At 39.6% G+C, this 24,882-nt stretch overlaps 1 protein-coding gene across 9 annotated transcripts in view; it reads right to left on the reverse strand.

Annotated features, from left to right (window-relative positions):
- Positions 1 to 1,554: 1,554 nt before the first annotated feature.
- Positions 1,555 to 24,882, reverse strand: part of rapgef6 (Rap guanine nucleotide exchange factor (GEF) 6) — a 45,413-nt gene continuing 22,085 nt past the window's right edge. For 5 of the 9 annotated variants that reach the window (XM_053687840.1, XM_053687845.1, XM_047161963.2 and 2 more), the window contains 19 exons: positions 24,708 to 24,872; positions 24,179 to 24,286; positions 23,815 to 24,015; positions 23,320 to 23,428; positions 22,944 to 23,187; positions 21,085 to 21,242; positions 19,387 to 19,627; positions 17,643 to 18,020; positions 16,994 to 17,205; positions 13,466 to 13,589; positions 10,966 to 10,989; positions 10,163 to 10,380; positions 8,221 to 8,400; positions 7,286 to 7,414; positions 6,973 to 7,113; positions 6,016 to 6,178; positions 4,675 to 5,048; positions 3,064 to 3,330; positions 1,555 to 2,664 (listed from right to left, as the gene is read on the reverse strand). In XM_053687840.1, the coding sequence (XP_053543815.1) occupies positions 2,642 to 2,664; positions 3,064 to 3,330; positions 4,675 to 5,048; positions 6,016 to 6,178; positions 6,973 to 7,113; positions 7,286 to 7,414; positions 8,221 to 8,400; positions 10,163 to 10,380; positions 10,966 to 10,989; positions 13,466 to 13,589; positions 16,994 to 17,205; positions 17,643 to 18,020; positions 19,387 to 19,627; positions 21,085 to 21,242; positions 22,944 to 23,187; positions 23,320 to 23,428; positions 23,815 to 24,015; positions 24,179 to 24,286; positions 24,708 to 24,872 (3,459 nt within the window). In that variant the 3' untranslated portion in view covers positions 1,555 to 2,641. Of the gene's footprint in view, positions 2,665 to 3,063; positions 3,331 to 4,674; positions 5,049 to 6,015; positions 6,179 to 6,972; positions 7,114 to 7,285; positions 7,415 to 8,220; positions 8,401 to 10,162; positions 10,381 to 10,965; positions 10,990 to 13,465; positions 13,590 to 16,993; positions 17,206 to 17,642; positions 18,021 to 19,386; positions 19,628 to 21,084; positions 21,243 to 22,943; positions 23,188 to 23,319; positions 23,429 to 23,814; positions 24,016 to 24,178; positions 24,287 to 24,707; positions 24,873 to 24,882 lie in introns of those variants that run through there. The other 4 variants (XM_053687841.1, XM_053687842.1, XM_017492337.3 and 1 more) reach the window with 4 other exon arrangements.

The following is a 24,882-nucleotide window of genomic DNA, read 5'->3' on the forward strand; positions in this document are numbered from 1 at the left end:
GAAATTAAATTATGGAAATGTGCATCTTTGTTTGTTTGTCTACAAATTAAAAAAGCCATAGCACAGCAGACACAATGACAGGATTTACCACCCAATAGTGAACACTGTTCACACTGAACAGTCTGCAGTTTATTGCAGAAGTAAGAAGAAAAGCACACGGCCAATAGAATTGTCTGGAGCACAATGCTAATCTTACGCCCTACAATCTTTTAAAAACCAACAATAACAAATGAAAATAACTTGTGTTTTTTGTCCCAGTTTAAATCTTAGCCATGAAAATGTTTTTTACTGATGATCTGATGAATGTCCTTTCTCAATCTCCATATATTTATTAATTTCTTTGGAGAAATCCATTACTTATGGTGTTAAGGAACTGACCTCCAGATATATTTGGTTTGGTCACATTCTTTGCAGGTGCCCAATTATTTAGCTAATTTCCTGTTTAGAGAGTTAACCTCAAGCTCAGGACAGCCAAGTGCACGAAGTTTGCTTCAATACATGCTCATTTCATATTTCAGTCTGCCACCCATTGCGTCCATTAAAAGAACTTAAAGTTTGCGATCTGCCATACATTTCAGAAGATTAATGAATAACAAGTGTACTCACTCAGTAGGAAGGCTGGGCCTGCACTGATGCATAGATTTTCCAGACGTGGTTTAGTAGGACTCGGGTTTCAGTTCAGAGGTGTTGGCTGTGCATTCAATATGATTTAATTTTACATTAATTAGGTTATTAAAACAAACTGAGTATTTCTACATCTTTGTTTAGCTCAGGGAACGGACACAGTCTCCATATAATGGAACCTAAGTGACGCCTCAGTGCAGACGTCAGTCGGTTTAGCCACGCGCCGCATTGGGATGGGGCCAGAGCATAATACTGCATCAGACATTGCCTTTGCTAATTTATACATGTCTATAACGTTACACTTAGTAACTTCTGACTGATGAAGGCATACATCATTAGCTCCTACGTGAAAAACTACCTTTGAAATCCTGTGCTTGCCTAAGACCTTAAGATTACCTGCTATGTCCAGTGTCCTGGCTCCCGGTGTACACCTAACTAGTGTTGCTAATTTCAGCTGCCTTAAGATAGAGTCTCCTAAAACCAGAGCTCTTTCAGGTTTCTCAGCAGGTTCTTCACTGAGGAGAGCAAACCTGTTAGACACGTGAAGCAGAGAGGAGTGGTGCTCCCATGGGTGAGTCGTAGTGTTCGCTTTGGTTTTTGCAACTTTTCCTTTTTCAACATGTCTTTTTGCTGCTGAGGTATCTACTGTTAACAACGCACCTTAATCACAACATTTTAGGAGTGCTGCGTCCTTCTGTTAGGGATTTTACAATTTTTTTTCTTTTCAGTGTCACTCATTTCTTTTTATGCCATTTCACCTGCAGTAGAAAAATGACTTATTAATGATACACAGCTTAATGCAATGTATTTCTCAATTTAAGCCACATCCACTCCCATGAAGCAGTTACATCTACTGAACATATTTATGTCAGTAATAATATAGGTTGATATGGGTTAAAGTTCGGGGGAAAAAAACACATGACCAGGAAACTGATTTACCTAATAATTATTCACACACATTATATTATCTCTTCACAAGCAAGACTTCTCTGTAATAAACAATTACTACAAAACAAGGAGCAACTAGTTGATAATTTACAACTTAGTTATAGATTAGTTATAGGTGCCGCATTTACTTATTTCTTATTGCTGTACAAAAAAAAAAGCAGCCTGGCACAGTAAAATAATACAGTCCAGACAAACTGTAAAGAACAAAAATACACTCAGAATCCATTATATAAAAGCTAAACACTTTTACCTAGGTATAATTTTACAGTGACATTGCAGGCAGCTGCAAAAATGCAGCAAAAGTTTAATAGTTTACAGATGTAGAAACTTCTAAAGCTTAGTTTATTTGACATACAGTCCGCAGTGCATGGAGCAGCTGAAGCAACTGCATGAAGAGATGGCGTTCACGAGCGCCTGAGATGCTATTAGTGATAAGGCAATATCAAGAATATGTCTAGAAAAATCAAGCACAGGCATAGATAATTTATCCAAAATTATGATACACATTCAAGATAAGGCATTTCAGAACAAAATTAAAACAATATGAATTATGTGAATTGGCACAAAATATAAACTGTATAAACCTTGTAAACTTCCATTATGCAAACATCCTGAAACAGGATCTAGAACATAACCAAAACACACTGCATGTTTGAACAGGAACATTTCAACAGCTGCCACCTTCAGGACCGCACACACATCTTTAGGATATACAGCGAAGCCTTTATATTTTGGCAGTTTATTATGGAAAGCGTTTTAAGATGTAAAATCAAAACAACAACAAAAATACTCTCTCCCTCTCACATACGCACAATGGATAACAACTATGCATTTACCAAATGAACAAAAGTTTTGCTCCACAAAATATCATACAAAATTGAAGGAATCACATATGCTAAGATTTAGAGAGGCCATTTTTCTTTTTCTTTTTTAAACCATTGTGTTCTGTGATTAAAAAGGTCTATCTGGCATTGCTTGTGTTGTTGAGGGGCATTTGTTCAAGATCAGTGGTTTCAGCTTATAGGGCTGTACTTCACCCTTTTTTCCCCTTATACATTTCTCACTGGAGTCACACTGCTGACATCTGCTCATCTGTAAGAGAAATAAAAGAACAAAAGAAAAAACAAATGAAGACCAAAATGCAGCATGAGCATCAAACTCAAAAATCAAACTACTTTCAACATGAAAAACACTACAAGAAAATACACACAATATACAACAAACGATAAAAAAAAAAAAACTTACATTAATGGATTGTGACTGGATTAAAAGACTCTTGTCTCTTAGATTTCTCTAATTGAGTCTTTCTAATGATTACATTATTACTAATTTAAAGTGTTCTCCTGTTCATATCTCTACTACAAATCTGTCAGGGAAGTCCACTGCAGCGAGCGCTAGGTCCAAGTTAAAGTTAATTAGAACTAATATCAGGCAGCCAGCATATAGTTTGCTGTATATGAATCATGACAGCTGGAGGCTTGGAAAACATACCCTCCTCACTATTAGCTACAGCATGAGCTGCTACAATGGCAGGCCTGGTGAAGATGGTGTGACCCTCAGCTGGCATTCTCCATGTGTCACTCAACAGCTTGGATCTTTGTACTGCCACGCTATAGTTGGGTGGCTTTAAGTAGGCTGGCCGCAGAGCTCCGCCCTCTCGTGCCTGCATGTCCCCCAATGACAGCCCTTGATAACCAGGTGGGGTAGGAGGCGGAGCCCTGTACCTATCATCTGTGCATGGCGACGTTACACAATACACTGAGGGAAGATGTGAACATGAGCAGAGAGGAGAAGAAACAGAAAACAAATGAAACATGGAGCATGTGAATAAATTAAATGTTTTGAAAGCAACACAACCACTTACATAAAATTAAAAGACCTTCACAGTATGCATGAGTGATGGCAGCAGCAGATTTATAGCTGCTGATCGCTTTATGTTTGTACCTCACTGCCTTCTGTGCCATTTTAGGGAGATTTTTTTCACCAGTTTAAGATGTACACACAATCACAAACTCGGTTCAATAGGAACATGAAAATCAGCAGTTTTCCACCAAATAGCGTGGCTTGGCACAACTCCGTCACAAATCTAAACGGAACACTACTTGCGTCCTGTTACGGGTCACTTTCCCATCACATAATGCTACCTGTGAATGTAAGAGTGCAAAAACACCCACAGAGTTGCACATTTTCTGCCTCTGAATGGTGTACACTATGCATGTAGGATACGAGGTAAAGCATACAGAACATAATCCTACGTCGAGACAAACAAAACGACTAGAGTCACTGGGAATTCACCCTCCCCCATTTTAATTCAATTCAATTTCATTTATACAGCGCTTTTAACAGTGGACATTTTCACAAAGCAAATCTACAGAAATCTGGATATAAAAGTTTCATTTAAATTTCTCCCTAATGAGCAAGCCAGAGGCGCTGGTGGCAAGGACAAACTCCGTAAGTTGACAAGAAGAAGAATCCTCGAGGACTCAAAATGAAACCCATTCTCCTCTGGGTGACACCGCGTAGAGTGATTATAAATCATTCCTCTTCTATAGTCATGGGGAAAAAGAAAGTACACCTTCCTTGAATTCTAGGTTTTTATTAATCAGGGCTTAAATAAAACAAACAAATAACCTCAGATTTCAATAAATAGTTACCCTGAAGGTAACTGGTTTCTCAAGGTTTCTTCTCGTCACCTCATGGGATTTTTCTTTGCCACCATCACCTCTGGCTTGCTCATTGGGGATAAGCATAAATTGAAGTTTTATATCTGGATTTCTGTACATTTTCAGTAATTTTCCAGTGTATCCATTGTTAAAGGTGCTATACAAATAACATTTTATTTAATAGAATAACACGAGCTCAGGATTGAATCAGGCTACCTGGAGCTGTGAGGTACCAATGTTACCCACTGTGCCACCATGCTGCCTGAGAAGTGATTCCAGCCAGACACATTATCAGGACAGCTTTGTGCTGATTGCATTTGACAAATTCAGCATAACATCTGGTAGAAAAGTGCTAATTGAAATGGGCATGAAATATACTGTTGCCATCTGTGAAGGACCATCTGTACACAATCTTGTTACATTTTCCTAAGTTTCTCACCTATGAGACCTTTCTCTGTAGTGGAGGTGACTGTTTTATATGCTGGGTCTGTGCTTTGCTGCTCACTGACAGTCTCTCTGCTTTTAATGGTGCCATAGTTCCCCTCATACCTGTCTGAGGCTGAACTGGAAGAAACCAAGCTCTGTCTGGATTGACTAAGCTCTGAGCCATCTCTGAAATGTCTGTTTATGGCTTGAAGATCATCCACCTCTCTGATAGTGTCAGCCTTCTGAGGATGTTGGTGGTTCATCGTATCTGACATGCGTTGAACATGAATGTTCTGGAAATTGTCGTGCGAGTTGCTGGAGCACGATGTCCAGCTTCCCCGGCCACTGTCAGCCACCTCTGAAATGGGCAGAGTTAGCTCCTCAGTGCTGGAAGAGAAGGTGAAATTCGAGCCATGGGTCACCAAGTTCCACATCAAGGACAAACTCAGAAGACAATGAAAATAGATCAATAATAAAGATTCAAATCAGATTAAATAAATAATTTTTAAAAAACACAAAAATATTTTTAAAAGGGCATGTTAGTTAATGGATGCTCACATAGGGCAAATTAAATAAAATTCTGCATTCTTTGATGATCTTCAAAAAGAGAGTGAGCACAAAAAAAAATCCCATGCACAGACACACAGTGTATTGTCCAAAGTTACACTGGCGTTTGTTTGTACAGTTCCCTCTAAAACTATTGTAACAGCAAGGCTAATTCATATCTTTCTGGGTTTGAGATCAAAAGGTGGATATGAGACGAGGGTTTATGATTTCAGCTTTTATTTCCTGGTATTTACATCTAGATGTGTTAAACAACATAAAACATAGAACATTTTGTATCAGACCACACAAATTTTAGGTGAGCAAAAATATAGGAACAGTTAAGTCTTGAAGTAAACTAAAGTAAAGAACACTTAATATTTGGTTGCATATCCCTTGCTTGCAAAACTGTATCAACCCCTAACTGTTGGTTTCTACTTCTGTGATGCATTTCCAGGCTTTTACTGCAGCCTCTTTCAGTTGTCGTTTGTTTCTCCTGTTAGTCTAATCTTCAGGAGGTGAAATGCATGCCCAATTGGTTAAGGTCTTCAAAAATGCATTTAAAACTGTTCCTATACTTCTACATCTGACTCATGGCTGGTCTCCTCTTCCTGATTCTGACTTGTGGAAGATTTACAACATGAGGAATGTACAGTCTTAACAGTTTTCATTCAGTATGTAATTCAGATTTAAATATGTTATATTAAAGCTTTGGCAATACAAATGTTTCATTATTTGTCATTCAGCATTAAAGCAGGCTGAATATAAAAATTGAGAGAGTATAAGAATGAGATGGAGAGATGTGCTGTACCTTGTGCAGGGCTGAGAGTTTTCTGAGGCAGTGTGAGGTGATACTGACTGTATTTGACTCCTGGCTTTTCTTGTTGAATGCAAGCAGTTTACTGAGCAGTTACTGACTATGTTGGAATGTGAAGGAATCTCACTGTGGCTTGAATCCATGTTGCCCAATTTGCCTGCAGCCATCAAAGTGTAGTACAGCACAAACAAACACTGATCAATGATCAGACATTTCTGCTGAATTAAGAGTACTATCAAAACCAAGTGTAACTTATACAGTATTTGGAAAATCATCCTTTTTTATTTCTCAAACCACAGAACATTGCTTACAACCCCAATTCCCAAAAAGTTGTGATGCTGTGTAAAATGGAAATAAAAACAGAATGCAATGATTTGCAAATCTCATAAACCCATATGTTGTTCAAAATAGAACATAGAAAACATATCAAATGCTCCATCAATGCTGAAAGGTATATACAGGTTTTAGATCAACGTATGCTTCCATCCAGATTTCATCCCATCTTTACTTCAGAGACTCTGCCTCTCTAAGATACTCTTTTTCTACACAGTCATGTTACTGACCTGTTCCCAATTAACCTAATTAGTTTCAAAATGTTCCTCCAGCTGTTTCTTTTTATTAACACTTACTTTTCCAGTCTTTTGTTGCCCCGTCCCAACTTTTTTGAGATGTGTTGCGGCCATCAATTTAAAAATTACTGTTCTGTTTTGAATAACATATGGGTTTATGAGATTGCAAATAAATGCATTCTGTTTTTATTGACATTTTACACAGCGTCCCAACTTTTTTGGAATTGGGGTTGTACTTTATGACTAGCTAAAGCGTACAGCACAAATATTCTCAATAAGGCCATTTTTTATGCAAGCACAAAAACGTAGATGCGCCTGGACTGAGCCCCTGGTTCGCACATGGCCTGGCAGGGTATCTTTTGGATCTGCTTGTGAATCCCACCTTTGCCATAGCTGTCTTGGACACCGTTGTTGACTACGGTCATGCTTCTGTTCCCTACTTTGACCTTGTCTTCATTGGCAAAAGATGACTTTGAGCCTGGCAGGTTTAGTTGACTACAGTCCTGCAATTCAGTCACGTCCACTAGAAGGGAAGGGAAAAAATACAATATAGACAAACAGCAACTAATGCAAAACTGTGCAGCAAAAGAACTGACATAAATTCAGACAAGTGATATCAGAGAACTGACATGAAATGAGCATTTTTCATGTATTTAGGCTAATTTAGTGTACACTTTAAATGTGTATGAATTCACCTTTACCCAGGGAACCCTGTGGGGACACGATCGGACTGGAGTGAAGGGAGGACAGGCCCTCATTCTTCTTTCCGCTGTAGTCCTCTACTAAGACAGATGTTTTCTTCATCACCTGTGGTGAGCCAAAGTCTGCAGAACACAAGTGTGAAATTCTACCCTGAAATTTCTCACTTGTGTTATTGACATGTCAAACAGAACTAGATAGGTAAATTTTGTCACAACAAACTTTGATGTTGGGTTTTGTCATTCCCCATGATGCATTCCCCACAATCCTCATTGACCAGACTGTTTTGGATAAAATCTATTTATGAGACCAACATGATCAATCAGGTTGTTTCTTCAAATCTGGCCCTCAAGGTCTACTGTCCTGCAGAGTTTACCTCCAATCTCAAACTCACGATTTTTACAGAAGAATGCTACTATAGAGGACTTATTTCTGTGAAAATTTCAGGTTTGTATCTGGTCCCCCAACAGAGATATTCAACCCGAAAGTGAGGAAAATAAGAGAAGTCTCAAATCTGCAGTGTTCTACATGCACACTATACTTACCCAGGTACCCCGTAAAAAAAATTACGTCTCAAACCCTTCTGATTATAAAATTGACTCCAAATGTGGAACTGTGAGTAATCTTGAGCATTACGTTTGGATTTAAGTTCCAAGTCTTAGGAACAAGAATGTGCAAAATGTTGTGTGTGTTTATCAGAGCAACTTACAGACTGGGATTCATCAAGCCTATAAATTACACATTCTCCCTTCACCTCAATGAAATCATAAAATCAACAGAGGGAGATATGCTCATGTATTTTTTTAGATTGTTCCTCATTGCTACTGATTATAAAATGGGAGACTAATGAGATTTTTGTTCACCTTACAGCATAGCAAATAACTGATCTGAAACGGCCCCATCATCCCAGCTGTGTGTGTTTTTGACTCACTGTTTGCAGTCATTAGGTCTCTGGCAATGCTCTTCTTCCGCAGGGGATTGAGGCTGACAGGGGGAACCTGTAGGACCTGGGAAACACGGTTGTGTGACTTGCCGGAGGTCAAGGATGAGCGTGTGAACACGGGAGACGAGTCAGATTTGGTGGACCTCCTTTCATTCAAGTTTTTAGATACTGCAGAGATAGAGCACAAATAGTTCACCTCCTTATTCAATTCTGGAGAAGTATGCACAGTGGTGCTTGAAAGTTTGTGAAGAATTTTCAATGTCTCTGCATAAATATGACCTAAAACAACATCAGATTTTCACACAAGTCAAAAAGTTGACAAATTGAATCCTATTAAACAAATGAGACAAAAATATAATACTTGGTCATTCATTGAGGAAAATGATCAAATACTACATATCTGTGAGTGGCAAAATTATGTGAACCTCTAGGGTTAGCAGTTAATTTGAAGTTGAAATTAGAGTCAGGTGTTTTCAATCAATGGGACGACCATCATGTATGAGTGAGCGCCCTGTTTTATTTAAAGAAGAGGGATCTATCAGAGTCTTATCTTCACAGCACTTATTTGTGGAAGTGTATCATGGCCCGAACAATGGAGATTTCTGAGGACCTCGGAGAAAGAGTTGTTGATGCTCATCAGGCTGGAAAATGTTAAAAATGCAATCCCTGAACAGTTTGGATTCCATCAATCCACAGTCAGACAAGTGGAGGAAATTCAAGACCATTTCTACGCTCCCTATGGGTGATTGACCAACATAGATCAGTCATGTACAAGACGTGTAATAGTCTGTGAGGTCACAAAGGAACCCAGGGTAACTTCTAAGCATCTAAAGGCCTCTCTCACATTGTCTGCCCCTCTGCAGTTTGCTAAAGTTCACATGGACAAGCCAGAAGGCTATTGGAAACATGTTTTGTGGCTAGAGGAGACCAAAAAAGAACTTTTTGGTTTAAATGAGAAGTGTCATGTTTGGAGAAAGGAAAACACTGCATTCTAGCGTAAGAATCTTCTCCCATCTGTGAAACATGGTGGTGGTAGTATCATGATTTGTTAAATCTGGGCTAGGACGTTTTACAATCATCGAGGGAACAATGAATTCTGAATTATACCAGCGAAATCTAAAGGAAAATGTCGAGACATCTGTCTGTGAACTGAATCTGAAGTGAAAGTGGGTCATACAGCAAGACAACGAGCCTAATCACACGAGTCTTTCGATCAAAGAATGGTTAAAGAATACAATTAATGTTTTGGAACGTCCAAGTCAATGTCCTGATCTTAATCCAGTTGAAATGTTGTGGAAGGGCCTGAAGTAAGCAGTTCATGTGAGGAAACACACCAACAGCTGTTCTGTACTGAGGAACGGGATAAAACTCCTGCAAGTTGATATGCAGATGATCAACAGTTACTGGAAATTCTTAGTTGCAGTTATTACTGCACACGGGGGTCACTGCAGATACTGAAAGCAAGGGTTCACCTACTTTTGGAACTCATAGATATGTAATATTGGATCATTTTCCTTAATAAATAAATGACCAAGTATAATATTTTTGTCTCACTTGTTTAATTGGGTTCTCTTTAGCTACTTTTAGAACCTGTGCAAAAGTCTGATGATATTTTGGGTCATATTTATGTAGAAATATAGAAAATTTACAAACTTTCAAGCACCACTCTATGTACGTATGTATTTAATCATATTATGAAACAAACAATGTAAATATGTGCTTAGGTTGAATAATAACCCAATAATGCAAAAGCACATGATCATTTTCAGCTCATCAAAAATGAAAGCTGCTAATATCCAGTTAACATTACGCAAAGTAAACAGCACACATGGATGCTCAGTAGATTTAATTAGTTTAGGACTTCTAGTAGAAGCATGCATGTAGGTTACTAATGTTTAAACTGGAAAAACAAGAAAGTGCTTCATCTCACAAGTACTGTAGGCTGGCTCACACTGCAGAGACATAATCTGGAACTTCTCCTCATCCGTCACCACCTGCAGCTGGGCCAGGTACTGCCTGACCTTACGGGCCATCTGCGCATCTTCATACAGTTTCTTGGCATTTAGCAATGAGCTGCGCCGCACACGCTTCTTATGTCCAGCCTGCACATCCAGTAGGTTGGAATTAGTGCTGCCCTGGCTCAAGGACCTAAAGGAGGGCCAGAGAGAGGGCTTAAGGAGACATCAATATCCTACGAACATAATGACAGTAACACTGAGACAGAGCACAGAAATGAACAGTAACTGCTAAGACACATGATGATCAGTGCCATATTATTATTATTATTATTATTTTAAATGTTGCTCTTTTGAGGATTGTTTTATAAGTAACCTTTAAATAGACAAAATTTAATTTGTTAAATTAATATCCCACGATCAGTTAATGTTTCCATCACAATGAATGGAAAGCAAGGCATATTAAATGCAGAGGTCTATTATGTATTCATGACTCATGCACCTACAGCATTTTCTAACCAGGACAGAATACTCTAATGCAACTAGGGAACTCTGATTTTAAAAATAAAATAAAATGATAAAAATTCAAGATTTTAAACTTTTCTTTTTTTTTTAATAAACACGGTAACATGGTACGTTTATTAAACAATTAGCTAAAAAAAATCCATATGAGCACTTGAGGTTTGGGTTTATAAGTCACAAAGAAAGAAATGGGGACTGAAGACCTGATGGTAATGACCTATACCAGGCATGCATGGAGAGGGACAGAGCGACTTACCCTAAACTCTTCCACCTCTTCTTCCTGCAAGAAAGCACCATGAAAGAGAAACAAAGGAGGGCACCAAGGCAGAGAGAGAATAAGGAAGAGGACAGCTTACAACCAAATGAAAAAAAAGACAAGACAGAGGAGCAATATCAGGACTTGTGACAAACAAGAAGATGATAAACAAATAAAACACAGACAATGAGAAACGAAATTGAGACAAGAAGAGAGACAAAGAACATATAAAGCTACATGAAAAGAGAGAAATAGTAGAAAGGCAAGACAAGAGAACAGCCACAAAGCAAGGGAGGATCAACAAGAGAGAGACATACAAAAGTGAGGAAAAACAAAATGTTCTCAGGGGGTTAAGCCCCTTATCCCTTCCAGCCCTAGCAAGGCCCCTGGATTGGACCCCTAAAACTCTTGACAATAACAACAAGTGTTCCAGCGCTTCATGCTTGGACCCCTAATGATACGCATAATAAATATAGCTGCAAAGTGGCAGATCTGTGGGGTCTAAGGAGTCCTTGCAAATAGTGCCCCCAGTGGCCAGTTAGACAACAAATAGACGAGATTAACATATTTATCAAGAAGTATGATTAGAAGTTCAATGAGGTCTGTGTGAAATGCCTGCTGAAATCTGATTGGTTAAAGGTGGCCATGTTAGGTGATAACTAAAAATCCAGTTAGCATAATGATGGCAAATTAGCAGAATGATGTAGCGTCACCAAAATTCAGTTCAACACAGTTTGGTGACTGAGAAACGGCTATATGATTCGAACTCCAAATGCTGTGAACATAAACAGCGCCCACCAGTAGCAAGGTTGAGTGAGATCGCATTAGATAGTAATGGGCCCCTACCCAAACCCACCATTCAAGTTTTGTAACAATAGTTTAATGAAAATGAAACCTTTCAAATGTCCACTGGAAGCTGATTGGCTGAGGGCGGTCATGTTTTTTCAGTAATTAGGGAATCATGAAAAATCGACTTATAGATTAGCACATACACACCCCTCCAAAAGTGTCGGAATGGCAGGGCCAATTCCTTTGTTTTTGCTATACATCGAAGACATTTCAGTTTAAGATCAAAAGAGATGATAGATTTCAGCTTTCCTGATATTTGCATCTAGATATTTACACCTTTGGTGCTGGACCACCCAATTTTTAAGTGAGCAAAAGTATTGGAACAGAGCCTTAAAGTAAATTAACGTTAAAGAACACTTAATATTTCGTTGCATATCCCTTGCTTGCACCGAGCCGGTGACCCATTGACCTCGCCAATCTGTTGCATTCTTTTTTTGTGATGCTTTTGCAGGCTTGTACCACAGCTTCTTTCGGTTGTTGATTGTTTTGAGGGGTTTCTGCCTTCAAGCTCCTCTTCAGGAGGTGAAATGCATGCTCAGGTGGGTCTGGTGATTGACTTGACCAGTCAAAAACGTTCCATGTTTTACCCTGCTGAAATCATTTGTTGTGTTGGCAATGTGTTTTGTAACTGTCTTACTGCATGATGAAGTTCCACCCAAATAGACTGGATGCATTTGTCTGTAAAGTGGCAGACAATGTTTCTGTAGACTTCTGAATTAATTCTGCTGCTACCATCATGAATTACATCATTAATAACAATTTGTGAGCCCTTTCCAGAAGCAGCCTTGCAAGCCCAAACCATGACACTACCTCCACCGTACTTGACCGATGAGCTCATATATTTTGGATCATGTGCAGATCCTTTCTTTCTCCAGATCATCACACTGGTAGAGGATAATATTGCTTCCAGACCTTTTGTGTTGTACGGTTTGCATCTTGTGGTATGGCCTCTGTACTTCTGCTCTCAAAGTCTTCTTCAAATGGTGGATTGTGATACCTTCACTCCTGCCCTGTGGAGGTTGTTGGTGATGTCACTGACTGTTGTTTTTGTGTTTTTCTTCACAGCTTTTACAACGTTTCTGTCATCACCTGCTGTTGCTTTCCTTGGCTGACCTGTTTGATGTCTGGCTGTTACAGTAGTACACCAGTGATTTCTATTTCAGGACATTCCAAATTGTTATACTGGCTATGCATGCGCAATGGCTCTGATCGATTTCCCCCCTGTTCTCGGCTTCAAAAAATAGCTTGCTTTTCTCCAATAGGCAGCTCTCTGGTCTTCATGTTGGTTTATCCTTTTTAACAACAAATGCCGCAGTCTTCACAGCCAAACCCCAGGGCTATTAATTGTTTAAACAGTCATTTTAACAGGGCACACCTGGGCAACAAGAAACACCTGTCAGTTACATGTTCCAATATTTCAGATCACTGAAAGATGTGTGGGATCAAACATAAGGTGCCATGTTCTTGGTTTACACATTTAGACGTAAATATCAGGAAATGAAAGCTGAAATTCTGATCTATCGTCTCATTTTCATCTTTTGATCTCAAACCTAGTTAAATTATGTGTTCCATATACACGGAAGAATGCCTATCCAGAGGCAACATAAACATCTTTTGGACTGTGAGCAAGATGAGCATTCCAGAAACAAACCTCTGATGAAACATGACTGCTGGGTCCATGTTGGTGGTGGCCATTCGCACAACATGGCGAACTTCCTTGGCAATCATTCGTAGCTTCTCAAAGTTCACAAGGCCATCCACATTTGTGTCATTACCTGAGCAATTGTGAAATGGGAGGAATTGGAATTGTAACAAATGAGAGGATGGTAAAGTGAAATTAAATAAAATTAAAACCTCAGTGACTCGATTAACACATAATTAATTCTCTTCTTTTACATCTTCAGCACTTAGCAGAGATGATTGCATGCATTATACATTATATATATATATATATATATATATATATATATATATATATATATATATATATATATATATGACTAATTCAGAACATCTTTAAGATTTATTCTTCATCCTAAATCAGTGTTAAGATAAAGCAGTTTCTTGTGTCATGTGTTTTAACAGGTTGCTGCCCTGAGAAACAAATTAACCCTATTGACCAAAAATATGTGGACACCTGACCACAACACCTACATAAGCTTGCTGGACATCCTATTCCAAAACCAATGGTATCAAAACAGAGTTGGAAGTATACAATTGTCTAAAATATCTTTGTATGCTATAGCATTAATATTACCCTTCACTGGTACTAAGGGGTCTAGTCTGTAAAATAACCCCAGACCATTATTCCTTCCTCCACCAAACTTTACTGTTGGGCCTATGCATTCCGGTAAGTAGTGTTCTCCTGGCATCTGCCAAACCCAGATTCACCCATCAGATAGTGAAGCATGAATAATCACGCCAGAGAACACATCCCCACTGCTCTAGGGTCTAGTGGTGGCATACACCACTCCAGCCGAAGCTTAGCACTGTGCACGGTGATCTTAGGCTTGTGTGCATCTGCTCGTCCATGGAAATCCCTTTTTATGAAGCTCTCAATGCACAGTTCTTGTGCCAGTGTTGCTTCCAGAGGCAGTTTGTAACTCTGTAGCGAGTGATGCAAAAAAGGATGAGTGATTTCTATACGCTAGCACTCGGGCATCCCCTCTCTGCAAGTTTGCATGGTCTACCACTTTATGACTGAGCTACTGTTGCTCGTGGACACTTCCATTTTACAGTAATAGCATTTATAGATGACCAGGGCAGATCTAACAGGGCAGAAAAATAAACTGCCTTGTTTAAAGTGCAATGTTTAAAACCACTGAGCTCTTCAGTACCACCCATTCTACTGCCAATTTGTGTCCATGGAGATTGCCTGGATATTTGCTTGAGTTTATGCACCTGATAGAAATAGGTGTGGCTGAAATGCCTTAAATCAATAATTAGGAATGATGTCCACATACTTTTGGCCTTGTACTGTAGTGTAACATTCACAAGTTTTACTATGCTATGTGCATAATAAATCGCTACCCTGATAATATTAAACATATGATATACTTTCAGCCATGCCCTGAGACTACACCTAATATTTCAGGGGTCTTCAATCTTATCTGTAAAGGACTAGTGTGGCTGCAGGCTTTCAGACTAACAGGAGTTGCACCTGATTCCACTTGTTTAAATAATAGTTTTTCTCAACTAGTATTAGTATCTATAAAATGCTAGTTACGCTAGTAACTGTCATCCTGTGAACATCAGATATATGTAATAATACCTTTCTCAGGTTGAAGTGACAGGGTGGCTAGCATTCCTAATGAACGTAGTTTCACACTGATGATAGAGTCGTCTGCTCATGTCCAAACAACAAAATGTGCAAGTCCGTCATCCAAGATTCCCATGGGGTTAGACAGAGAGGCTGAAGGATAGGACTTTTCATTGGTATGCCTGTCTATGGAAGGCAAACCTGCAAAACCATCTGTGTTCTGAAGCAATGGGGACATGAAAATACGGGCTATCCCAACACTTCCAAGATGCCACTTTTGGGTCTTGCCATTAACCCACAGCTGCTCAGTTGTGGCCGGTCTCAACTGTAAGGCACTTTGGATAAAAGCGTCAGTCAAATGAGAAAATCATATCCACTGACATGAACCTGATCTCGTGGCTGCATGACAGAAATAACATCGGACAGATTTAACAACACACCACGGTCCTTCAGAACTAGGAAATCCACCAATAGAACCTTTGTTCTGGGTCAGGAAGTCTACTCTTTCATTGTGTCCAAACAGGAATGGGACAGAACAGCATAATGGATCTGGAAAATGGTGAGGCTCTGAGCCCTGAAAAAATGTTGAGGGCCACTAGTAGAAATAATGTAGCTGCTGTCTCTGGGGCACACAGATACCTGTTGGAAGTCTGAGATTGAGACTCTCACACAGGGCTGATGGAACTTATGTGGGAATGTAGTCAAGGGTGCTGTATGGCTAATCCACTTCACTGTGCTGGGTTCTAGTTTCTGGAACCTGTACTCTCCTCTTCAGTGCTTCTTTGGCTGCAGGATCAAAGAGTGACCCTGAAACATAGCATAGGTTTCGTAGGGTTGACCTGCATGTGGCAGTGCAAATTGTGCAAACACACTTGGTGCTGTCCATAAACCAGATTGGTGGTTGGTTCAATCAGCTCCATCTCAGAAGGGTCAATATCCGCTTGTCAAAATGATTACTCCAACGCAAGCAGCAAAATTTCTAGAGAACTGCCATGTATAAGACAATGTAATGAGACCTTAACAGAATCTCATCAGCGCACATGCAGATGCTTCTGCAGCATGTCCTAATGCAGCGCTTTCTCTGGCAAAACCACCAGTGACACGATCGTTAATGACAGGCTGACCTCCTCCCAATCATCCATTTTATAGCACCCCTTCACTCATTCCTGCTTCCAGTGCTCACAGCTTCCGTTCCAAAATCAACAGCAGAGCTATGTCTGATGCTAGGGTCATCTACATGATACGAGAGAGACTCGGGCGGTGTCTGAAATCGTGTACTGTGACAGTACATACTGCACGGCTTTGGAAACCGTACGTACTAATCAGTGTGTGTGTGTAGTATGAATACAATCCCAGACATACTACAACTGCCACGTTGGCATTATCATGTGCCCATCAACATCATAAACACAAAAATCTTAAAGGGCCCACCAGATTAAAGCAACCGCACTAACGGCAAAATGCACATCAGGAAAGGTAACTGAATTAGCAAATTTCATAACAAATACTACATCACACACAGTCAACTCGTGACTTTGTGAAGGTCTCCACATCTGGAGCACAAAAAAATAATCAAAAGGAGCAGGCGTGAAAAGAACCTGCAACCACATTGGCCCTTTATGAATAAGAGTGAAGACCCAAGTCAGATCCACTTCTCCAGCTCTTAAGCAATGCTGGCATGCAAAAGAAGAAAGTAAGATCGTAGCAGAAGACAAGCAGACTGCTAAAGAGTGTTTGATAGGAAAATAACTGTGTTAAAAAACAGGGCATGTTTTGTACACTTCCACTTCTGAGGAAGTGCTCATGTAGCCAGCAACGAATACCTGCAAGTGACGGTCAGTTGTCTCATTAAAACTTTGTTTTTATTCTTAACGTTCTTGATGAAGGCGTGTGTACCGAAGCGTTTTTGCATTTACACACCTTCGTGCAGGAATGTGAGATCTTTCTTAACCACAGGAAAGAGCGGGATAATCGGTATCTGCATACTTTGGCTGTTCAGGATGTTGCGGTATTTGGCCATGTTGCGTGAAGGGTCAAAAATATCCTGCAGATCTCGAAAGAGCTTTTCGTATTTGCTGGGAAGCTTTTCCCATGTGCTTCGTAGCCGGGCCACAGGGGCAAGGTTCAGCCCACTAAAGGGAAGTATAAATACACACACACACACACACACACACACACACACACACACACACACACACACACCAGAATCGTCAGCAGAATGATGAACCAGTTACCAATAAATACAGAAAAACAGTTCCCCGAAATTTTAAACAGGCTTGACATTTTAAATTTGGGTGTCTCTTCTGATTAATGTATTTAATATTATTGTTATCTAAATAGTCTAAATACATTTACAAACAGTAGGGGGAGAATTATTTTTGTTTGCTTTTCATTGTTCTTAAATAATCATTCTCTATTGTTATTAAAAGAAAATCTTCTTGGAAAATCATATAAACATTCTAATGACCTGCGCTCCTAACCTGCTATGTAGTATGACGGTCAGCATTGCCGAGTTCAAAAACAAAGAAACAATAGTTTAATGACCATGACAGTGATTTTTTTTGCCCACCTGATGATGGCAAACATGGAATTAAAGTTCTTGCACTCGCGGCACTGCAGTGCAATCTTGATGAAGTGCTTGATTGTCTTCATGCGCTTTAGTGCATTTGCCTCATGCAAAATCTCAGTGGCCACCCAAAAGGTCTCCTGATTGATAAGATCCTCAAACTGTTTTAGATGGCCACTGCTGGAGTTCAGCTTGAAGAGGCTGTCCACATACTCGGTGGACTCGATGTTCCGGAAGATGCTGAAGTCACGCATGGACAGCTGGGCAGACACTTCCAGGGTACTGAGCTGAAGAAAACTGATCTGACTTTCTCTCAGCAGCTCTTGAGCATCCTCATCCGAGCAGAGGGTCTCTGTCTCCATGTTGTTCTTCAGGTAGTATCTGAGCAAAGGTAGAACAATACAAACTGTGACATTTCCCTGAAGTTACCGTCCCAATGACGATGAATGAATTTTAATGGGGACCAGTAGAATTCTCCAATTTGAAAATGCTAACAGTCGTACACTGGCATACTTTCATAGTTGGCAATACACCCAAATGATCCGTGTAATGATTTAAGATATGGCAAGTTCAGAAATAACTTGGGCATATTGCCAACTATGAATGTTGACCTACTCAATCAAGCAATCTAATCCCACAGCTCGGACGTGTGAAGAATACGAGAGATTGTCGTCATATGCAGGGAGTGACCAGTACTTGGGGTTAATAAAAATGACTTCATTAATGATAGGTGTATGATAATTAACTTTGAAAATAAGTTGCAGTTTTCTTTTTTTTTTTTCCAAATAAATTGTTGTTTCTATTTGTTTAACACTTCAAATTTGTTAGTTGATAACACATTAAAAGGTGAAAAAGATCAGACATTATTTACCATGGTTTATTTACATCACAACAATCTGCAATATTAACAGGTGTGTGTGTACAGGTATTTACTTCAGATCAATGAACCTACAACGTATTAGCTTGTTCTGAATACAAGGTGCCGACAGGTGACACGGATGAAATGTAAGTGAAATTGCACAAAAGGCACATACTGTATGTGCAAGTTTTTAAGGAGACAAGGAACCTATTTGCGGAGTGATGACTGGCTATTCGGGCAATTTCATTTACCCAGTGAAACTTGTGTTTATATCCATTCTAGAGTTTTTAGCAACTGGCACAATGCAATGAGAAATTGTCAATTCAAGACCCACTGTTCTTCAGAAAAATCCTCCAGGTCCTGCACGTTCTTTACTTTTCCAGCATCTTCTGCACATTTGAGCCCTTTCCAACAGCGACTATATGATGTTGAGATCCATCTTTTCACACTGAGGACCACTGAGGTTCTCGTACACGACTATTCCAAAAAGGTGCAAACATTCACTGATGCTCAAGAAGGTAACACGATACATTAAGAGCCAGGGGGATGTAAACTTTTGAACAGGATGATTTTGTAAATAATAACAATTTATTTTATTTAAAAATCTTTTTTTTTTTTCCCATTTAGTACTGACCTTCAGACACTAAATGAGATCGTTACATGTCTCCCAGAAGACAAAATACTAAGAATTTACACCGATCATCCTGTTCGAAAGCTGGAAGGTCGGACACTTCTGGGAAGAGTCACTGCTGTGCCGGGTTTTTCCATTTGTTAAGATACAATACAGATAAAATGTAAGCACAGATAAAATGGAGGAAAACAGGACAATTCAGTCAATGAAACTTAAACAATCCCTTAAACAGGCAGCAGGTCAAGTTTAGATCTCACCTGCCATTGAGCTGGATGCGATTTGCCAGTTTGGACAGTTGGTCTGGTAGACGACACTGTTTAATGACCCCTTCCGAACTGACCGACACCTCACACAGAGAATAGGTCTCAGGAGCAGCGATGAGGCCAAATTCCTTAACTACATGCAAGACCACATCCTTGGCTGTTGTGTCTTTGCTGATGATGATGTAGCAGCTCTGCTGATCTGCTTTAAAAACACGTATCACCTGATCTGGAACATCTGTTCATGGAAAAGAAAAGAAAACCAGCCTTCGTTGGTCATATGCCATCACTACTTAAACATGGCTTAGTAAAGTTAAATAAATGGTCATTGGGAGCTTTTCAATACATAAGTCAGAAGAGCTAGAAACAATATGCTCAAAAGCAAATGAACATTAGCCAAAGATGAGAAGGAGAACTAAACAGACCTACTCATGCTCACAGATCCCAGTCGCTAAAAAGCAAGAAAAGTGTGCGAGAGATGAAGTGAACGGAAAGACAGGATGATGATGGGGAGAAGATGTAGCAGGCCTGGCCTTAAGAACTTGGTAAAGAAACATCCTTCTCTTGATCTGAGAGATTCAGCACAACTCAAATGTGTATTTACAACTTATTAGATTTTGAGATGTGCCAATGCTGCAGTTAACCGTCGGGATTCTACTTTTTATGATGTTTTAATAAAATGTTTAACTCTTGCATGCAGACCTGGAGGGGCATGAACAAGCATGAAAAACATTTTTTAAAACCTTTCCAATAAAGATCTGTGAAGCTTATTTGGATTTTACAAAATTATCTTTAAAATGCAGTTTCCTGAAAAAGGGACATTTCTTTTTTTGCTGAGTGCTTTTATAATATTTATATATATATATATATATATATATATATATATATATATATATATATATATATATATATATATATATATATATATATATATATATATATATATACACACACACACACACACACACACACACACACACACACACACACACACACACACACACACACAGAGATAGATGGAGAGAGAGAGAGAGACACACATAGTACATGTTTAATGTGAACAGATAACATGTCCTAGGCGAATACACACTGATCATCCATAAGATTAAAACAAACCACCTGCCTAATATTGTGTAGGTGAACAGCAGTTGTGAGTGGAAACGCCTTGTTGATGAGAGAGGTCAAGAAGTCAGAGGAGAATGGCCAGACAAGTGTTGAGCTGACACGATGGCTAGAGTAACTCAAATAACCACTCTTTACAAATGTGGTGAGAAAAAAAAAGCATCCCAGAATGCACAATTCATTGAACTGGATGGGTTTCAAACAGCAGAAGACCAAATCGGGTTCCGCTACCATCAGCCGAGAACAGGGATCTGAGACCGCAGAGGGCACAGGCTCACGGAACCTGGACAGTTGAAGACTTGAAAAAGACCAATGTGTTTCCAACTTCCAACTGCATCTCCTCTCCTGTTCAGGCTCGTCATTTTATTTCAGATAACAGGGAAACATTTCCTATCCTAATTTTGATACTTGGAACTAAGAAAACGGTCATTATGTGCCTTCTTTCACTTTCATGCTGGTTGCAAGTATAAACATAGGACAATGCTTCTATAATATCCTCGTTAATAATAAACAATTTTATTTCACATTCACCTGAAAATAGTTTTACAGTGAATAGGAAGTGATCGGCCTCACCTGTGGAGTTTGAGAAGCTGAGTGCGCTGGCTGTCGGCTGCAGTAAATCAGGGCTGCTGGAGGACAGACTGCCCATGATGGGCATGATATCTACACTGTGCCTGCACTGTTTTGTGCCGACAATGCTGTCATCCTGAGACTGGCCTATGCCTACATCACTAAGAATCAGAGAAAGAATGGAATAGCGGTAGATAGATAGATAGATAGATAGATAGAGAGAGAGAGAGAGAGAGAGAGAGAGAGAGAGAGAGAGAGACACCTTTAGCATGACTAAGATTTATGCATATAGTAACATTTACATAGTGTGGGTTGTCGGTCTCCTAGTAAATCATCTCGAGATTGATGCTTGCTGAATACACATGCAACATGGGCCTGATGACCATGTCTAAAATCATGCATCACAAACACGCAGGTACAAGTATGCAGTACACATTGTAATAACACACAGTGAGTGAGTGAGTGAGAGAGAGAGAGAGAGAGAGAGAGAGAGAGAGAGAGAATTAAACTCCTTGAATTAAAGCGGACAGTCTACACAATCACCATCCATTATGGTGGTGTTCAGAGGCAAAAATCACGAAAATTACATAACTGTCCAAATACATATGGACCTGACTGTACTCTTGTGGAAAGAGCGTCTCTCTGCAACAGCCCACTTATTTCTACAGGGACTAAAACAAATAGAACAGGATTACATTTTGCGCCTCTTTGGCTGTTTCATGACGAGGTGGATTATGTGTGAAGAGATCCTCTAAACAAAGTGTGAATAATATAACTAACATTAGGTGAATTACAAATGATCACATGCACATTTGATGAGTAACTTATTTATTTATATTTTGCCAAACAGATCCAAATATATTTGCTGGAAAATATTGAGTGTAAATAATAATATATGTTGGAGTGGGCAGGATTGCTCAAACTCGATGTGGGAGTGGAGGGGAACAGATTTTTAAACATTTTTAAACCATGTATTTATTTCGATTTAGTTGCTCATTGCACTTTATAAAAAGAATGAAGCACCTTTATGGTTTTTTTTCCTTGTGTCAAATGTTCTATGGTTCAGATTACTGAATCATGTCTCCGTGTGTGTGTGTGTGTGTGTGTGTGTGTGTGTGTGTGTGTGTGTGTGTGTGTGTGTGTGTGTGTGTGTGTGTGTGTGTGTGTGTGTGTACATAACTGGGTGGTGTTTTTGGTGTAGTTATTTGAAACCAAATGCAATTACCCAGAAATGGACAAAAAAAAAAAAGATAATTCATTCAATAAATTTAAAAAAAGGGGGGGGGGGGGGGCCCAACCAATCTGCCCACAATGGTGCAAGACCGTTAGTACTGCTTTGGAATGGCAGAGTGAAAGAAAGTAAGAAATGCAAAGAGACAGAGAATGATAGCGCAGGTCGTAAAAGAGAAAGAAAAACAGTAAAAAGAAACAGAGAGCTGAGTGAGCGTTTCTCTTACCCAAACAGTCCCCTGTGTATGTGAAGCCAGTCGTAAGGCAGGAGATAAGTGACCGTTAGTAAAACACACGCATTATGAAAAGCAGAGAGCAATACAAACAGCTCTGACACCCACGCACACACAACATGGTGATAGACCTTCAGACATGGGTGCTTCCTGTGATTTTAGTTCCGCCCAGTGGTCTCGACAATAATACATCGGTACTAACAGAATAATACCAAAAAAGAGTAATAATTCTACCAATATTCATACAGTTCATATAGGTCCAAACATGCAACAACTTAAATTAATATCAGAGTCCCCATTCCTCTGAGTGCTAATTTGAGATTCAAGGTCTTTTAAAACACTTTGTTTCAATATAAGATTAAAAGATCAAATTTATGTTTTTGAGAACCTAAACCATACCTGAAGGGTTTTGGAGGTAGAATACTGAACCTGGTCTTCTCCAGCATCTTGCGGATCTTGTTGCGTCCAGCCGACATGGTGTGGGCCTTCATTTTCTTGTGACTCTTGCTGTCCGTGGGAAGTTCCATGTCGCCTGGCAGCTCAGCGATGGAGAAGCGGTTGCCCTTCTTCTCGTGAAATTTAGGAAAGTGGGGGGCTCCGCTCTTCTTGTCATGCCTCATACATTTTTGAAGCTCTTTGAAGACTGAAGCAAGAATGATTAAAATCCACACATGAGCAAATGCTGTGAAAGCAAACTCAGTTTAAAAAAAATATTTGTTCTCCCCTCTAGAAGCAGAGTGTAAGGTGTGATCGGAGGTTCTTGTTTTAAACATACCAAAGATGTTCGTCCTTACGGTGAGGGAAAGGTGAGTATTGTTCCTTAGAATGTCCACAGCTTTGTAGTAAGATATGTTTTCAAAATTTTGGCCGTTAACCTCTATTATCTGAGAAAGGCGCACACATGCAATTAGAGAGAAAAGCAGGACAACTATTGTGTTCTACATACAAATGTTAAAAAATTATTTACTCCACAAAACTACAGTGTATCTCTGCAGACATGTTCACACTCTAACAGAGTTTTATGGAGTAGCCTGGACATGTTGCGAAACACAGCAAAATATCACACGTTTTCATACTCTAAAGTGAACATACCTTAAACCTACAAAACACAAAGAAAATTATTAAAAAAAAATAAATAAATAAAAATTTTAAAAAAACTTGGAAGTGAATAGTTTGGGAAAATATTCTGAGCTGAGTAATTTATGTAATTGAAGACACCCATAACTATAGTTTATTTCTCAGAAACAGCTTCTTATGAAAGCCACTTTACCTGATCTCCTCTTTTGAGTCCAGCCTCAGTGGCCTTGCTGTCCTGCACTTCGTGTACGAAGATGCCGAAACCCATCTCGCTGCCTCCTAGCAGGCTAAAGGGCAGAGCTGAGTCTCTGTTTGCCTTCTGCAGCGTCACCTGACGCAGCTTGGCTTTCGCTGCTGAAGCCATGTTCAGCAGACGCAAATGACCGTGCATTTTCTGTGGGTGAGGGAGCTCACGTTATATGTTTGGTATGTACGGTCTTGTGTGACACATCTCACTGTGGTCCAACATTTGTGTGCATGTGTGCGTGTGTGTGTTAGTCCTTATTCACTTTATCACCAAAGACTGCACCAGTGACATTAGTAAAAGTAAGTCTCACCGCTTCATCCAGCAACTTCTCAAAGTCCTCTAGAAACTGTGTCATTGAAGGGTTTCCTTCAAAATCATTAAAATGATTGTTCACCCATAACAGCACTATCCGTGTGACCTGCGTAAAGCAGAAGACGTTAATAAAGTTTGACATTAATCATATTTCAAAATCTGTCAAAAATTCCTAAACTGTACTTTTATTTAAACAAAACTATTATGCAAGAAAGACATGTCCTGCAACGCCAAAGAGAAATCAAGTAAAACCACATTCCGAAAGAAACAGTAATGCTTATCGTTGCTATCTAAAAGTGGGAGTCACTCTGCTGCATTCACACACACACACACACACACACACACATACACACACATACACACACACATACACATACACACATACACACATACACACATACACACATACACACATACACACATACACACATACACACACACACACACACACACACACACACACACACACACACACACACACACACACACACACACACACACACACACACACACACACACACACACACCGTGTCTCTCAGATTGTCCATTTTGAACCACTCTAGTAACTTATTGCCCACTTCCATGGGGCTGGAAAGGAATGTGCGGTAGGTGAGGAGGAAATCTTCAATGTAGGTCGGATCCACTACTGAAGGCTCTTCCACCAAGTGCATGATCAACCTCTCTGGAGTTCCCTGAATCATA

The sequence above is a fragment of the Ictalurus punctatus genome, chromosome 18 (assembly GCF_001660625.3).
Source record: "Ictalurus punctatus breed USDA103 chromosome 18, Coco_2.0, whole genome shotgun sequence".
In the NCBI taxonomy this organism is placed as follows: Eukaryota; Metazoa; Chordata; class Actinopteri; order Siluriformes; family Ictaluridae; genus Ictalurus; species Ictalurus punctatus.